Source organism: Aethalodelphis obliquidens, unplaced genomic scaffold (genome assembly GCF_003676395.1).
Source record: "Aethalodelphis obliquidens isolate GAN/ISIS:26980383/991018 unplaced genomic scaffold, ASM367639v1 scaffold34, whole genome shotgun sequence".
Classification (NCBI taxonomy): domain Eukaryota; kingdom Metazoa; phylum Chordata; class Mammalia; order Artiodactyla; family Delphinidae; genus Aethalodelphis; species Aethalodelphis obliquidens.
In genome coordinates, this window is record NW_020837978.1 from 19,766,370 (window position 1) to 19,783,712 (window position 17,343).

Below are 17,343 nucleotides of genomic sequence, written 5' to 3' on the forward strand. Positions count from 1 at the left end.
TCTCCCTTTTTAGACTGAGATAGCTGAGGTTTTACCTCGTAAACCTGGTTGCACCTCAAGCTCACTGGAGGGAATGTTGATTTCTAGACCCCATGCCCAGGTAATCTAACCCAGTAGGAGTGTGAGCATCTGGAGTCAAAGGCTCCCCAAGTGAATCTGAGTAGCCAAGTAAAGGCTGGTATGATCATACTCTTCTTGGAAGCTTAAAATGTTGGGGTGGTGTTGGTAGTCCTCGAGAGAAGCAAAGTGGGGAGCAGATGAAGAGATGCATGAATAGCTAAGGGTTCCGAAACTTTCTATCTGCACATTTCACATACTGGTATAGACAAAGTATGTATATTGAAGGAATATGAAGTAAGAGTAGGGTGAAATTAAGGATTTCTCATATGTACTGTTCTGAAGGAAGAAAAGGACAAAATAAAGGGAAATTGTTTGCAAAGTATACAGCATTGGGATTAAGATCTGTGGAAAGCATACAAGAAGTTTTGTATAAATTGGCAATAAAGAGCAATGTCAAGCTTTCAAGGATTACTTTAGGCAAGTTATTCTTATAGAACTTTAATTTTCTTATCTCTGATATTAAGTCCACCTCTGTTTTTGTGAGAATTAAAACCTTTACTAGAGTGTCTGATCTAAATGCTTAAATAAACATTATTAATCTATAGCAACGCTGTCCAATAGTTTTCTGGGATGCTGGAACTGAGTTGTCCAGTATAATAACCAGGTAGCCATATATGGCTTTTGAGCACAAAATGTGGCTAGTATGAATGAGGAACTAACATTTTAATTTAAAAAATTTTAATTTATATTTAAAGAGCCATGTGAGGTCAGTGGTTACTGTAATAGTACAGCTGTTTATGTTTTAGATTTGGGCCATTAGCCCAAAGAAAGAGGAGAGCTAAGTAGAATAGAATGACTTGGCAAATAAAAAGTATTTCTGGAAAATGTCAAAAATGCATTGCCAGCATTTGGTGGCAGGGAGCAAAAGAGGAAGGAATTGAAGAGGGTTTTAAAATTTAATGTCAGAGCCAAAATGATTAATCTTCTAGAAGAAAATATTGGAGAAGATTTTAGTGATCTTGGATTTGGTAAAGGTTTCTCAAAAAGCACACAAAAATCACGAATTATACCATAAATCAGACTGCATAAATAAAAATCAAAAACTTCTTTTTGAAAGACTTTTAAGAGAATGGAAAGACAAGCCACAGACTGGGAGAAAATACTTGCAAAATATACCCAACAAAGGATTTCTATCTATAAAGAACTTACTACTCATTAAGTAGACAACCTTATTTTTTAAATAGAGGAAATATTTGGACACTTGCAAAGCATATGTACAGATAGCAAATAAGTACGTGAAAAGATGGCAACACAGTCCTTAGGGAAGTGCAAATTAAACCTACAGTGAGATACTGTTATGTGCCCATCAGAATGGCTGAAGTTTGAAAAACAAAACTTGACCATACCGAGTGTTAAGGACATGAAGCAACTGGGACTCTCCGGCAGTGCTGGTGGCAATGTTAAGTGCCACAGATGCTATCGAACTGTTCGGTAATTTCTTAAAAGTTAAACATACACATTCTGTATGATCCGGCCGTTCTAGGTATTTACCTAAGAGAAATGAAAGCGTATGTCCACATGAAGATTAGCAAATAAAGCCCTTGTGCTCAAATTCTTATTGTGGATTTGCTTCTAAGAAAATCCAAATGTTGGAGAGAGATGAGCTTACAAGGGACAGCAAAGGAAAATAGCAACCATTTGTTAAAATTTTGGAGAGCGATTTTAAAATCATAGCTTAGCATAAAAATGCCTCAAGGCCCAAATCTGAACCTCTGTTTCTCATCAGAGGCCTGGCAATATTTGACTCTTCAAACTACGTTCATGAATTACTCTGAGGAGAAATTCAAATTCAATTTAAAAAGCACTTGAAAAAAGAAATTTGTGGTCGTGACCCAGTTTCTAAAGGGGACTTATGATTTCCGACCCTTATTCTCCCACTATAAACTGAATTCCAGTTTCAGAAACTCTGAGTTAACACAATTCACAAAATCCACAAAGGATGAAAAGATAACAGTTGCTCAGTAGAACACAGCTTTTCCTGGTTTAAGTTTTGAGAAAATTGGCTCCCGAGAGCCTCGTGAATCCACGTGATGTGATTAACATCCCTCACAACATTCCTGTAATAGATACAAGCAAGGATCACGGACCTACACTACTTTTTTTTACAGGCCCCTCAGTGAAAGGTAGAAGCGTAACGCTAAAGTAAGCTTAGTCAAGGCAAGTCTGTGAAATAGGAAAAGTACGCAGTTCAATCTATGATGGCTCCGACTTAAGCTAGAGGCAAATGTTAATGTAGTTAGAGACACAAACAGGTACACATCCTGTAAGCGCTTCTCCGTAAACATTTTTTGTAACAAAGCTTTTGATGAGGCTGGGCAGTACAAAAGTCAGGTGCAAGCTTTCTTTTACATATTCTCTTAACAGGCAAAATAGGGAGAGTAAAAATCCAGGAGCCTAGCTTTAGGCTGTCTTTAGGTGTCTGAACACATGGTACTCATCTCTATCCAGAGTTGTGCCAGTGGAGGTAAGCACTGCTCCTATTCAGTGTAAATTCCCCCAAACTGGTCAGCCTGATGTGCAGAAAGATCATGGTCTGGTAGCCAGAACGCAACCTCAGCCAAAGATGTGGCAACCGGAAGGCCGTCACTGAAATAGGGCTGAAAGGATACATATGGGTGGGACGACAGTGTCCACTGTAGGGTGTGGCTGTGAGTTGGGTTTGGATTTGGCATTTCTGGGTGCCTTAGCTTAATGTCATCTAATAGCCCCCCAAACACACCATTGCTCCTAACAGTTATATAGGGAATGCATCTTCCAGTGAATTCTCATTTTATGAACTTAATTTTTATGAGGTTATTTAACAGTGGCGCTTTTCATAAGTTTGGTTATTGCAGTAACTATGAAAATGTATATAGAATTTTTCAACTATCTAAAAGAAAACGCTGAAGAATGATGTGATCGGATATTGTTATTTATTTCAGTTTTCCAGGGTGATACAACGGTGCAGACAGCTGCATCAGGTAACTGGATTTAGAGAAATTAATTCCTGTGAAAACCAATGAGGAAATACAGCTCCTCTGCAAAATTCTCGGGCCATCCAGACCAATTCTCACTGGCCAACATTTGCAAGTGATATTTTAGAGAACTGTAGTCTCTAAGCTCCTGCATACAAGACAGGTTATTGCATGTCATGACAGAGAGAACATAGCAACTCCAAAATTTAAGCAGGAGGTTGCTGTTTATGTCACTTTTCATGGTAGGCTCAAGTCTGTTATCAAAAAGATCAACGAGAATAGGAATAAACTGCAAATGTTTGGCTCTTCTCTGGCTGACAGGGTTTAAGTAACACCAAGATGCAACACTCTGGAGCAGCTGGATCTTTATTTTTGGTTCCATCTTGTAATTTTGCAACAAGTGAGCTACTTCTTTCATGTACTCAGCTGCAAAATTTCCAGCAGTTGGTCCTCCTGTAAAACAAGCATTTGCATTTCCAGAAGTATTTGGTGTATCTAGTAGCTAGTGACATTTGAGTGCTCCTGTGTTCATATTCTCGTCGCTATGGATGTGATACTTCGGATATTTTGAGTTCTCCTCTTTCTCCCCCACCCCGTGTGCTGCTGTAAACATGAGAAAGTGTATGTTGATCAGCGTGGAGTTATATGAAGAGCACTGCCTGCCCAAAGCTCCTCCCTGTTTCCTTCAATCAGGCGCCTATGAGTCAGTATTGCAAGATGAATAAAGCCCGGCTGTGTTCACCTAGCAAATCTCCCTCATGGTCTCATTCCCGAGTCTCTGTCTTCAGTACTTGAAAAAGTACCAGAGCATTAGAGCAAACAAAGGAAAAACCAAAAGGCCGAGCGGCAAAGCCAGGGTCTAAATGGTAAGAGAGAGGTTTTTCATGAGTTGTCCATCACTGTCCTGTTCTCCTTACACATTTCTCAGCCCAAATCTTCTGCAGATCTGGGACCAACCTGGTGCTTGACTCTACTTCCATCATATACCTGAACCCCAGATCATCCTAGTTCAAATCTCAAACTCCGAGCAGGTCCTAGATAAGAAGGCACTGATGAAGACAAGTTAGATGGTGAGGAGAAGCTGGCACAGTTGGCTGGATTCTAGCCACTGGAATTTTGACCTGGTTTGGATTCCTCTTATCTGCACTACCACAGTCCCATGGTCCCAAGGATATTCTGTGCAGTGTAAAGCTTTAGCCAAAGCCTGGGCATAAGCCCTTTCCATTGTTTCCCACCAGTACAACCAAGGCTAAGTAACATCAAGTTAAAGGATTCTGAGCCCTTTATAATTGGCTAACTCTTACCCCAAATGGTGACCACAGCTCTACAGGGAACTGAGCCTGCCTCAAGTGGAGGATGCCATTTACACCGCCCTCACCTGGGTGTTCTCCTGAGTTTCCGTCTTCTCTCTGGTCCTCTGCTAGTGGCTCTCAATCATTCTGGTACCTAGGACCCCTTGGTCCTTGAAAACAGTAAATGCTTTCTCTCATGGACACCATTCTGTGAAAGTAGTCTATTAAACTACATTGAAGTAATTCATTTTCCCATTTAAAAAATAATCGATCTACCAAGGACACTAACAGCTACCAACAAGAGCTTCTAATAAGGCGATGTGTTGTTGAGGATTGTCTATAAAATTTTTTTACATGAAATTTATTAGAAAAAAAAGTGAAGCAAGTTTGGACTTGACAATCAGAGCAGTGTGTCTTTAAATGGTTTACCACTTAATTCTCTAGCCAAGTATACATTAATAGTTGCTTTTCACTAATGCACCTATTGGCTTTCCTAGTAGGTATTTTAAAAGCCTTAAGTTCTTCATGATTTTTCTGAACTACTGTCTGTGTAATGCATTTTTACAAGATAAAAAATAAAATACTGAGTAGTTTTGTCCTGTAAAAGGGTTGAAATTATATCAATTCAGTATAGATTCAATTTTTTCATGATACTGAAAAGTTTGACAGGCAATTTCAGTGTGTGTATATATATATATATATATATATATATATATATATATATACTTTTTAAATTAAAAACAGGAAAGTACCTTATTAGTAATTTATTTGATGGACACATTCTTTTGAAAACATGAGATCCTTGAGGAGAAAGTAGTAATACCTTTGGCGATGCAAAGACAAAAAACTAATAATTTAGGCAAAGGAAATGTTATTGGAACGTTAAGACGAGTGCTATGGGAATCACTCACTGACAGTGTTACAACAGGCAAAAAGACTGTGGAACACCTCTGTCAGCACAGCTGGTTAAATCAGTACCTGTAAAGGCCAACAGTCCAATTCTATAGGCAGCCTGAGCTCTCTGTTCAAGGGCTAGAGATTTATCCTTCAACATACGGCCAAGCACCGCAATTTTTTCTTTGTGAAAAATACTCTCAGCTGGAGGGATGTGTTCTTCCTCCTTTTTAGTGAAAAAGCCCTTAACGACACTCCAGCATTTCTTGAGGCGGTGATACAGCCCCACAAAATATCGATAAACCTGAATCCAAAATTGTGCATAGTAAGCCCGGGTCTTTGCCATTGTGTAAAAAGGCCAAGGGTGCTTAAGTCACACCACCGGCAGTAACAGAAGTGAACAGTCAAGAACTCTGGAATGCATCGCTTAGCAACACCATAGAATGGAATACACAAATCCGGGGGAAGCCATGTATGCCTAGAGTCTTTCTTCAGCCTAGCATTGAAGGCCTTCTACAGTTGGAACTAAACCAAGCTTACTTTCACTTCTCTGGTGCACAGAATCTCAGCTTAAACTAAACTGGCTTCCCCCAACACACACTCAGCTCGTTCCCGTCTCTGTGCCTTTGCTTAGGTGACGCCTACTGGGAACTTGCCCATTCTGCTTTGACTGTTCCAACCTGTACTGAACTTTCCATTGATCTTTCATAGTATTATGCCCATTTTGCTGAGAAAATAGAAGCAATCAAAAAAGACCTTCCACAGCTCTCCCCATCACATCTACCCACCGATCTGCGTCTGTGCCCATATCCTCTGGCTTTCCTCCTGTTATACCGATGCCCCCTCCATTTATGCAGGTTTCAGCCAATCCTTCTCACTCCATTCAGGGAGACTGCTCACTATTCTTCTCTTGCCTTATTAATTTTTCAATCTCAACTGGGTTCTTTGCATCAACAAACATGCTGTACTTTTTCTCATTAAAAAAATAAAACAACTCTTTTGACTTCATACAGCCCCTCCTCCCGGTTATTGCACATTCACAAAATGTGCAATATTCTGCTCCCCTTTATACAAAAACTCTTCAAAGAGTTGCCATACTTGCTATTTGAAACATTCTTTTTTTTTTAATATTTATTTTTGGCTGCATCGGGTCTTAGTTGTGGCATGCAGGATCTTTCATTGCTAGTGTGGGCTCTTCGTTGTGACACGTGGGCTCCTCTCTAGTTGCGGCGTGAGGGCTCTCTAATTGTGGCGTGCAGGCTCCAGAGAGTGCAGGCTTAGTAGGTGCAGCGCACGGGCTTAGTAGCCCCATGGCATGTGGGATCCTAGTTCCCCGACCAGGGATCGAACCCGCATCCCCTACATTGGAAGGTGGATTCTCAACCACTGGGCCACCAGGGAAGTCCCTGAAATATTCTTTTATCCTCTCTTGGATGTACTCCAAGTTGGATTTTAACCCCACCATGACTCTACTGAAATTGCTCGTCAGGGTCACTGATGACCTTCATTCTGCTGAATCCAATTCTCAGTCCTCAGCATTTGTCACTCGTTTCTCCTTGAAACACTTTTTTCACTTGGCTTCTAAGATGTCACAGTCTTTTAATTCCCTACTGGTCACTCTTCTTTTCCTTTGCTGCTTCCCCCTCTTCTTTATGACCTCTAAATACTGGAGTGCCCCAAGGCTCTGTTCCTGTATCTCTTGTTTTCTATCTATACTTCCTGGAGGAAACAAACCAGTCTCATGGCTTTAAATACCATTCACATGCTGAAGACTCCCAATTTTATATTTTTAACTGGTCTCACCTCAACTCCAAACACAATTACCTTCAATCACCAACTTGGTATCTCCATTTGGATGTCTAAGAGGCTTCCCCAACTTAACATGCCTGAAGCAAAATTCCTGGTCTTCTTTATTATTTTATAGTTTAATTTAAAATTTTAATTTAATTAATTAATTTATTTATTTTTGGCTGCGTTGGGTCTTCATTGCTGTGCGCGGGCTTTCCCTAGTTGAGGTGAGCGGGGGCTACTCTTCATTGCGGCGCACGGGTTTCTCACTGCAGTGTCTTGTCTTTGTTGCGGAGCACAGGCTCTAGGCATACGGGCCTCAGCAGCTATGGCATGTAGGCTCAGCAGTTGTGGCCCGCGGGCTCTACAGTGCAGGTTCAGCAGCTGTGGCATACAGACCCAGCTGCTCCGTGGCATGCAGGATCCTCCTGGACCAGGCCTGAACCCACGTCCCCTGCACTGGCAGGTGGATTCCCAACCACTGCACCACCAGGGAAGCCCCCTGGTCTTCTTTAAATCTCCTGCTTCTCAGTTTCCCTATCTTGGAAGATGGCATTCCTTCCTTCCAGTTGTTCAGATTGAAATTTTTGGATTCATCGTTGGCTTTTGTCTGTTTCACATCTCATTTCCAATTTATCAACGAATCCTTTTGGCTCTACTTTCAAAGTAGTTATTTGGACACCCTGTCCAAATTTGGGACATTCTACAAAATGTACTTGCTTGTACACTTCAAATATAGTAAGATGTGGAAGTTTAAAACAAAGAGGGGCCCATTACTGTTCTAGAGTAAAAGAACCTGAAGAGGAGAGTTACCATATGACCCAGCAACCCCACTCCTGGGCATATATCTGGAGAAAACTCTAATTTGAAAATATACATGCACCCCAATATTTATAGCAGCACTATTTATAATAGCCAAGACATGAAGGCAACCTAAATGTCCATCTACAGATGAATGGATAAAGAAGATGTGGTGCATATATACAATGGAATATTACTCGGACATGAAAAAGAATGAAATAATGCTATTTGCTGCAACATGGATGGACAAAAAGATTATCATACTAAGTAAAGTAAGCCAGACAGAGGAAGAAAAATCTCATATGATAGCACTTATATGTGGTATCTATTCTTTTTACATCTTTATTGGAGTATAATTGCTTTACAATGGTGTGTTAGTTTCTGCTTTATAACAAAGTGAATCAGTTATACATATACATATGTCCCCATATCTCTTCTCTCTTGGGTCTCCCTTCCTCCCACTCTCCCTATCTCACCCCTCTAGGTGGTCACAAAGCACCGAGCTGATCTCCCTGTGCTATGCGGCTGCTTCCCACTAGCTATCTACCTTACGTTTGGTAGTGTATATATGTCCATGCCACTCTCTCGCTTTGTCACAGCTTACCCTTCCCTAAAATATGATACAAAGAACTTATTTACAAAACAGAAGCAGGCTCACAGACATGGAAAACAAACTTATGGTTATCAAAAGGGAAAGTGGGGGGAGGGATAAATTAGGAGTTTGGGATTAGCAGATAAAAACTATTATAAATCAGATAGATAAACAACACGGTTCTACTATATAGCACAGGGAACTATACTCAATATCTTGTAATAAACCATAATGGAAAGGAATTTTTAAAAGAATATATATATGTATATATATATGAATCACTTTGCTGCGATTCAGAAACACAACATTGTAAATCAATAAAAAAAATGTAATAAAGAAAAGAACCTGAAGAGGCATGACAACTAAATTAAACATGTAACGCATGGCTGGATCCTGGATCTATGTGTGTGCATACATGTGTGTGAGCATGTGTATGTGTGTGTATGGTATAAAGGATATTACTGGGACAACTGGGGAAACATAGACCTGCATTATCCAATATGGTACCCACTAGCTACACGTGGCTGTGGAGCACCTGAAATGTGACTAGTCTGAATTGAGATGTGCTGTAAGTGTAAAATATATACTGTATTTCACAGACTTCGTATGAGAAAAAGAATGTAAAATATCTTATTAATAATTTTTATATTGATTACAAGTTGAAAGATTTTGGATATATTAGGTTAAATAGAACATATTATTAGAATTAGCTTTCCCTGTTCTTGTTACTTCTTTTCTAGTGGCTACTAGAAAATCTAAAACATCAAGCATGGTCCCTTTCTAAGGTCTTTGTGGTTATTGTTGCTTCTGCCTGGAATGTTCTTCCCAGGGATATCCACATATCCACATGACTGACTCATCCCATCAGTTCCTCAGGCCATCCTCAAATGTAGTTTTCTATTCGGCCTTCCCTGAACACTCTCTTTGAAACTTGTGATCTTTGCCCTATCACATCTCCCACGCCAACACTGGGCAACTACATGACTTTTCTCTGTCTTTTTTTTTGGCCATGCTGCACAGCTTGTGAGATCTTAGTTCCCAGGTCCCCGGCAGTGGAAGTGCGGAGTCCTAACCACTGGACCACCAGGGAATTCCTTCCTTTTCTCTGTCTTATTGTCTCCTCTTTCCAGGATAGGAGCCCCGCAAAGGTAGGGATTTTTATGTCCTCTCATTTTTTTTTTTTTCTTCACTGCTATAGCTCCATTGCCAAGAACAGTCCCTGGCATATGCATACCTCATTTATAGTTAAGTATGCAACAAATACTTGTTGAATAAATGAGAAGTTAGAGAACTAGTTTTTAGCAAACAACTGTTGTTCCCTGCAAAAAGTGTACTTAGAACTTTCTCAAAATCCATCATATTTGTTTTATAAGAGATAATGTCCCCAGGAAAATTTCAGGGATAAAAATATTTATTTTTCTATTTGACTAATTTGTTTTCCTGATATAGTGAGAAGTGCTGGTGTTTTCTGCTGACTTTGGTTTCCAATTTTACTTTACAATTTTATAAAGTAAGTAAGGTAATTCAGCTAAGCAGTACAGCAACAAACCATATAGGGGAAATTGTTTTTACTGCTGACTCAGTAACTAAGCAATCACTGGTATTTAATGAATCGCTTGGTAAATACTCTCAGAGCTGAGTGTCAGGGGCTTCTCTGTGATGATGCTGGTGGGGGTTTGGGTTGGGAACATATACAAATAAAGACTCATTTAGCCTCAGGGGGCTTACAGTCTCTGCTCATATATACCACAACTCTGAAACGCAGCTCTGGGACATGGGGTTTGCAGAGTTGCAGTCACGGTGGCATTGCAAGGCATCATCACAAAGTAGAACAGGAAAGCTTAGTTTGGAAACGGCGCAGACTCTATGTATGGCCACCTGCAGTAACTACTGCAAGGAAAGCCACCCGTGATGGAAGCAGTACCTTGGCATTAGCAAGGCGTGCACAGGTCTATCGAGATTTCTACAAGGTACCTCTCCTAAAGAAACTGTTTATGCAGGCTGGCGTTGGGAAGACAAAGTTAAGACCTTTGGGTGATAAAACACATGCACTGAGAGAGGCCAAAACGTGGGAGCAGAAAGACCCTGAGCTCACCTCCTCTCACAACCACACCAAAATCACAACTGTCTGCAGAACAACCATCAGTACAAAAGACTGGAACCTACCAGAAAAGATCTGCAACTAAAGACCTAAAGAAGGAACCACAACTAAATGGGTAGGAGGGGAGGACTGTGATATAATCAAATTCCATACCCCCTCCCCCTACAGACGGCTGACCCACAAGCTGGAGAATAAATACATTGTAGACGTTCTCCCACAGGAGTGCGAGCTTTGAGCCTCATGTCAGGCTCCCCAGCCCGGGGTTCCAGCACTGGGAAGACGAGGCCCCAGAGCCAGCGGGGCTTTATTGCAGGAGCCCCACAGGACAGGGGAAATAGAGGCTTCACTCTTAAAGGGCGCCCACAAAATCTCACGCGCACTGGGACCAGGGCAAAAGCAGTTAATTGGTAGGAGCCTGGGCCACACCTACCTGCTGGTCTGGGAGAGTCTCCTGGAGAGGCGGGGTGGGGCAGCTGCAGCTCACCCTGGGGACACAGACGCAGACGGCAGAAAGCAGTCAGCGGCACGAACGCTTCCGCCGGCCGACATCTTGGATCATTAAGACCTGGCGGAGGGGGTGGGGGGGGCGGGGATACAGCCCCGCCCATCAGCAGACAGGCTGCCTGAAGACGAAAGAGCCCACAGCTGCCTCTGGACACACCTCTAGACACGGCCCTGCCCACCTGAGGGCCAAGACCCAGCTCCACCCACCAGCGGCCGGCCACGGGCCCCTCCCTCCAGGAAACCGGCCTTAAGTCTCCAGGGCAGCTTCACCCACCAGGGGACAGACACCAGAAGCGAGGAAACCACCATCCCACAGGCCAGACCCTACCCTGGGACCAGCAGGGCCCTGATCCTACCCACTAGCAGGCCAACGCAGCCTCCTGGACACCCTGGACCCCACACCCAACTGTATCAGGAACCGCCATACCCAACTCCCCAACGATCTGAAAGCAGTTCTGGGATCCCTGGGCCCTGCAGCCGGACTCCGGGACCTGGCTCTGCCTGCCAGCAGTCCATCACTAACACTAGCACCTGGCTTCACCTGCCCGTGGGTGGGCAACAGCCCCAGACTCTTCAGGACCCTGACTCCACCCACCAGTGAGCCAGCACTGGCCTCAGGGCCCCCAAGGATTCCACCCCCGGCTACCTCGTGACCAGGCCCCACTACACAGCAGCCAGCAGCATCTGTACAAGGCAGGGCCTGGCAACCCACCAGACTAGGGGCCAACCAAGCCTACCAGACGGCCCACATAGTCAGCCTGCCACAAAAGAAGGACCCACGCAACCCTCTTAGGGGGAAGCCCCAGAGCATACAGCTTGGGTGACAAGAGAGGAGGGCACTGCTGGGGCGCATAGGAGCCTCCTACAGAAGGCCACTTCTCTAAGGCCGAGAAACGTAACTAACCTACCACAGACATAAAAATACCAATAGCAGCTTAGACAAAATGAGGTGGCATAGGAATACGTTCCAGACGAAGGGATGAGATGAAATGCAGCTCTTTTTTCTCCAGTTAGCATTACAACAGATCTGAGAAGTAAATATCATCCTCATGTATGGATAAAGGAATTTCAAGATAAGAATAAACCCAAGTTGAGAATGAGGTGTAGTGTGTTGTGTAAATACCAACTCAAGAGGGGCATGTGAAAGAAATACACCAGGCTCTGAACATGAGACTAGTAATTCAAAAATAATTTTTATTTTAACTTACGTGATTGAAAGAGTGACGAATACAAATGCCACAAAACTAAAAGCACCCCCTTCAACCAAAAATAAAATGCAGAAGTGAATACAAAAGATATGGAAGTACTCATGCAATATTCGAAAAATAAAAAAAAACCCAAACAACAAAGCAAACAACTCTGTAACATTTGTGATTTGACTTTCTATAAAAATCATTTCAACCATTGAACAGAGACTATAGACTATACATACTAACTATAGACTGTACAATGTACCTTTAAAATGAAAGATATATGCATATATATAATATTTATAAATTTACAAATATATATATACATTATAACTTCACAGTTGAAAGAACTTATTTGCCAGGAAGGCTGACAAACAATTTTCACTTTAAAATGAAATGAGTTGTTTTTAAAGGTCTTGCTAAAATGTAAATATTTAAAATGACATCTAAATGATATTTTATATAAGCACATTCAGAGAACAGTTGATATTCCACAGTTCAAATTACACTCACACATATTATTTAGATATCTTGGCATATCCCACCTTGTATACTCTTAAGAGGAAGAAGAGTTATTTAATAAGAGCTACTGAATGGACTTGTACTTTATTTAAAGGACTTGCTATCCTGATGTGGAAGCAATACGGGAGCTGTTGGTTTAACTATTTGGCCAAAGGGTCCTATCCAGTGATGAATGCTTTCTCTGGGGGCAGTAACCATCATTCAGGTCATTCTTCTTCCTAACCTTATGGTAATTTGTATAGAAGAAAAGACCACTGTTAATGACCCTCTGCTTCCGCCCCATTAGGATTCCTCCAACTTCTGTTCTTCTACTTCAAGGAGCATCATAACTTTCTGAATTAATCACAGCTGTCTGAAAACTTCTGGGTTTGATTTGTCTTAGCAGCAAAATACCTCTATTGTAAAAGTATCATTATAAAATGGCTCTTGTTTAAAAAAAAAAAAAGCTTAAGTTTTGAGTATCTTCTTTAAAATGAGTATGGGTATAATCTTAATAAAGTAGTTTTCAGTGATCTACCCATCTTTTTTACCATAATGGAAACATGCCTTTGGAATTTTCACGATAGACGAAAGAAACAAGAGAAATAGTGGAGGCTTGAAAAAATGAAATTAAAAAGAAATAAACTCTTACAATATGATCTTTTACCAGGTTCTGCAGGCAAACTTTTACTTGAAGAAATCTTTTTTTTTTTGCTTTGCACTTAAGGTAAAATTAGTAACTAAGGGGGCCACTCAACCCTGAGAACACAACAGAGGAAACACTGCAAGGCATATGATATTTACCAAAGTATCATGTGACTATTTCAAGCTTATAGAAGAACTTCCAAAAATGTATAAAGACGGCTGTTTTAAAATCCCATACATACTAGATAAGACAGACTCTTTCACTAAGTATTGTCAGACGCAATCAACCATGTAATCTACTGAAAGACACAGAGCCCTATTCTGTTGGCTGAAGGAAAAGCAGGTACGTACTGCGAAAGAGGACTTTGAATTCCTCCCATAACATGTTAAATTTCCAGACAACCTCAACAACTTCGAGCTAAGTCACAGCACCACCTTGATTAACAGGGCCATTTATTAAGACAGCTGTTAGGCAGAGTTAACTTGTAATTAAAAGGCCGTGGCAACTTCACTTGCATGACGACCTCCAACTTTAACACAGTCTCGAGGAAATTTGTCCAACTGTTCATATGCCAGCCGCCCATCTTCTCCTGCATATAGAGCATCAAAAATGAATACCAGTTTGAACTTAACTTTTTTATTCATCACTCAGAATAATAATACCAGTTGTTTAGGTAGGGGTCGCTATATTTTGCTAAGGTTGACTTTAGGTGAGGAAAAGTCATTTTGGCTATTCTTAATTATGTTGTTTTCTAGGTAATGTTTAGAACAACCAAGAGCTTCTGAGCTAATGCCAGAGACTAAAAGAATGTGAAACACAGTAGACGTCCTATGGGCATTTGATGTCAATAACTTCACATAATAGATTTATTCCTGAGAAATTATATGGATTATATTTTAAGTGCATTAGTGATTTCAGTATGGCTAGTCCTTGATTTCAGTGCATTGAACTTTTACATAACTTTCACTTTTATATATTAGATATTGGTACATCCAAATGATCTGTCATAAAATCAAGTCTAGGCTTTCAAACTTCTGCTAAAAATTTATTCTTTGCCCTGTACACATGTTGATGCTGTCTACCAGCCAACAACTAGGCCGGTTCTATCAGTAGTACCATCTTGAACAGCCAACATGTATTTGCAAATTATTTGAATATTTTACTCCATTTTTCCTATTTAAGAAAAAATGGTTAGAAAATGGGAAAATGAAGTACAGATGACTAGTGATAAGAAACAGGCTTTCACACATTTAATACAAATGAGACAAAGATGCAAATAATTAATTGTGCTCAATCAGAAGTTCACTGTGAAGAAAAACAGAAGAAAAGATTCCTTGAAATGCTGGAAATATATTGATATTAGTGGGTTTTAGAAAAGGAGTGTAATCATGGATTTTATAATATATTGCCTCTATATTTGTATAATTTATTGGATATAAAGGCCTTTCAATAAACCAAAAGTCTGTTTTTGATTGTTTTCTTTTTCAGTACATTTAACTTTTTCAGTAATACATTAGATACAAAAGTAGAGATTTGCGTGTATTTAAAAGAACTTTGTAGTGAACTCGTCTATAAGCAAAAGCCATCAATCTTTAGATTCTTTTGTTGATTGTTTCTGCATGCCTTGACTTTTCTGAGGCAAACGTTATTTTTTCCCTGTCAATAGTTTCCAACTTTTTCTTACTTTGGAGTAGAACCCTTTATTTGAAACAAAATATTTATGCAAAACCCTGAATATAAAACATGAACAGCAATGCCTTTCCGGCTGATGATAGTGGGAGGAGAGACAGAGGGCTCTTAAATTAAGCACATTTATACCATACTCCCTGCCCGCTCACACACACCCCTGTGGATGCCTAGGCTAATGAATGCTACTTAAAAACTCAATAATACCAGGCTAGTTCCTAGTTTGCTCACAGGGAGATTCCAATTTAGAGGTCTTCAGTTCTTCCTCCAGTAACCTACAGCATCCAGGTGCCCTAGAGGGTCAGGGTTCCATTGCAGTGCTTGACCGGGTCTGGGTGTCGTGGGTGAGTTATGCAACCCTAGCATGCCTCACTGTGCCCCTCTGTAAATTGGGATTAACTGTCCCTCATAGAGTCTCAGGAGGATTAAATGAGCTAATCCACGTAGATCCCTCAAAACAGTGCCTGGCACGTGTTACCCAATATTCTTTACAGTGACACAACCCGGGCCGGGGTTTCAGGGCATCTCGCTGTTACTAAGATTCAGTTTTCAGGGGCCTGGATCTGTGTTGGCTCCTCTGCTAGTCCGTTTAACAGCCCTGTAAAGTAGGCAGGGTGTTGGAGGAGAAAGAGCTCGAGCTTTGGGGTGTCAGGCAGTGTGGTTCCGGACGAGACTGAGGTCCAGCCGGGACGCGCTGGAACGGCCAGAGGCGCGGTGAAAACTGCTCTGTGCAATCGAGAGGCCACCAGCCTCAGGTGGCTGCTTACATTTAAACGGTAACCACTCAAAATTAAACTAACTCCTCAGTCATAATAGCCATGTTGAACTGCTCAGCTGCCACATGTGAATACTTCCTGCCGTCTGGGACGGTGCATATAGAGCAGCCCCGTCATCACAGAGGGATCTACTGGACAGCTCTGGGTTCAAATACTGAAATAATTCATACTGGTTGGTAAACAGCAGCTGCTCGGAGCCCCTCGAACGCCCTGTGACAGCCCTCAGCTCTAGAGTATCTTTTACCAATTCCCATCAAAAACACTATTTTCACTACATGAATTCAGTCGTCTGTGTGGGATAAAAATACACCAGTATTTGTGTCTTAGGGTCAGAGGAGATTCATAACATTGAGTTCAGAGGTTCTCAACCTGGGAGCCTTTTAATAATCCCAGTGCTAAGGCCCAGCTCAGACCGACAAGAGCAGAGTCATCAGAAGTGGAGCCCAGGTACGGGTGTATTTTAAAGGTTCCCTGGTGATTGCAGTGGGCATCTAGGGTTGAGAATCATGAACCGGTGGTGTGGTGGGCTGTGGGGGCTTTGGGGAGCCACATCTGTAACGAGTTAAGGTGAAGCAGGTGTGATGACCAACCCTGGAGATACGGCTGTCTGTGCAGCTGAACTGGATCTGGGTCATCTACAGGGATGAGCCTCCTCGGGTTACAGTGGGAAGAGCAGCGTTGCTGGCTATTCCTTCCTTCATTGTTATTTCAGAACACTAAAGGATAAAAGAAGTTCAAACTAATAATACCCTGGGCACATTTTTAGGGAATTAAATAATTTCTATGCCTAAAGCAAGCCGTGAGGAATAACTGTTTTATCCTTTAAACACACATATGTTGGCTAAGATTTCTATGCATTGCATGATATATCAATAGCAGAATGAAGCCTTATTAAACCCTAAGAAAGAGCACCAGACAATGAGTGTGATTGCCATGGTGACCATAAGTGCCATGAGAGTCTTCCTTACATTCTTAAGCTGCTACTAGAGTCACACTAGGGCAGCGGCTTTTTCCCGACTAGTATTACTGAGCGGATTCTATTCGAGGACTTTAGTATTTATACTTTGAGTGAAGTGAAGGAGAAGGGTTATTTGGATATTCCAGAAGAAAAAAAAAACTTCATCTCTTTTCTTTGGTGTCGGGGCTCAGGGGCAATAGGCCCGCAGGGCAATCAGAGGTTAACCTGAGAGTCTGGAGGAGGCTGTGGTACATGGGGGATTATGGCATCCTGGGGAACACATCACTGTCCTCCAGGTAGTGCCAACCCCAACCTGGCAATCCAACCTGGCTTCCTGACTCTGACCTCTGCTTGATAGTTTGATTTCTGTGTTGATTCCAAATAGTGCCCAGACTATGAAACCAGCTAGAAAGGCTCCAGAGAGCAACCTTCTCCCTCAACACCCAGGTAGTTAGAACGAGGAACTGGGGTGAGACGGAAATTATCAGTCATAGTGTGTGTGTGTGTGTGTGTGTGTGTGTGTGTGTGTGTGTGTGTGTG

General features: G+C 41.6%; 2 protein-coding genes across 8 annotated transcripts in view; both read right to left on the reverse strand.

The window, feature by feature from the left end:
- Positions 1-505: 505 nt before the first annotated feature.
- On the reverse strand, positions 506-12,098 carry ARMH2 (armadillo like helical domain containing 2). 2 transcript variants are annotated; one of them, XM_027128530.1, is made up of 2 exons: positions 10,973-12,098; positions 506-3,527 (listed from the first exon to the last, which is right to left on the reverse strand). In XM_027128530.1, the coding sequence occupies exons 1-2, from the start codon at positions 11,148-11,150 to the stop codon at positions 3,100-3,102; spliced, it is 606 nt and encodes a 201-aa protein (XP_026984331.1). In that variant the 5' UTR covers positions 11,151-12,098; the 3' UTR covers positions 506-3,099. The 2 variants fall into 2 exon arrangements, with proteins under 2 accessions (XP_026984331.1, XP_026984332.1); XM_027128531.1 differs by lacking the exon at positions 10,973-12,098 and adding an exon at positions 5,345-5,983.
- A 121-nt stretch (positions 12,099-12,219) lies between these two features.
- The window catches only part of RIPOR2 (RHO family interacting cell polarization regulator 2), a 211,109-nt gene continuing 205,985 nt past the window's right edge, over positions 12,220-17,343 (reverse strand). For 4 of the 6 annotated variants that reach the window (XM_027128512.1, XM_027128513.1, XM_027128510.1 and 1 more), the window contains exon 22: positions 12,221-13,972. In XM_027128512.1, the coding sequence (XP_026984313.1) occupies positions 13,872-13,972 (101 nt within the window). In that variant the 3' untranslated portion in view covers positions 12,221-13,871. Of the gene's footprint in view, positions 13,973-14,413; positions 16,562-17,343 lie in introns of those variants that run through there. The other 2 variants (XM_027128519.1, XM_027128511.1) reach the window with 2 other exon arrangements.

Coding starts and splice junctions, on each gene's coding strand:
- ARMH2 (XM_027128531.1), bottom strand. CDS start 5,606: ATGGCAAAGACCCGGGCTTACTATGCACAATTTTGGATTCAGGTTTAT. Junction 3,528..5,344: donor TGGACTGTTGGCCTTTACAG/GTACTGATTTAA, acceptor CTTGTTTTACAG/GAGGACCAACTGCTGGAAAT.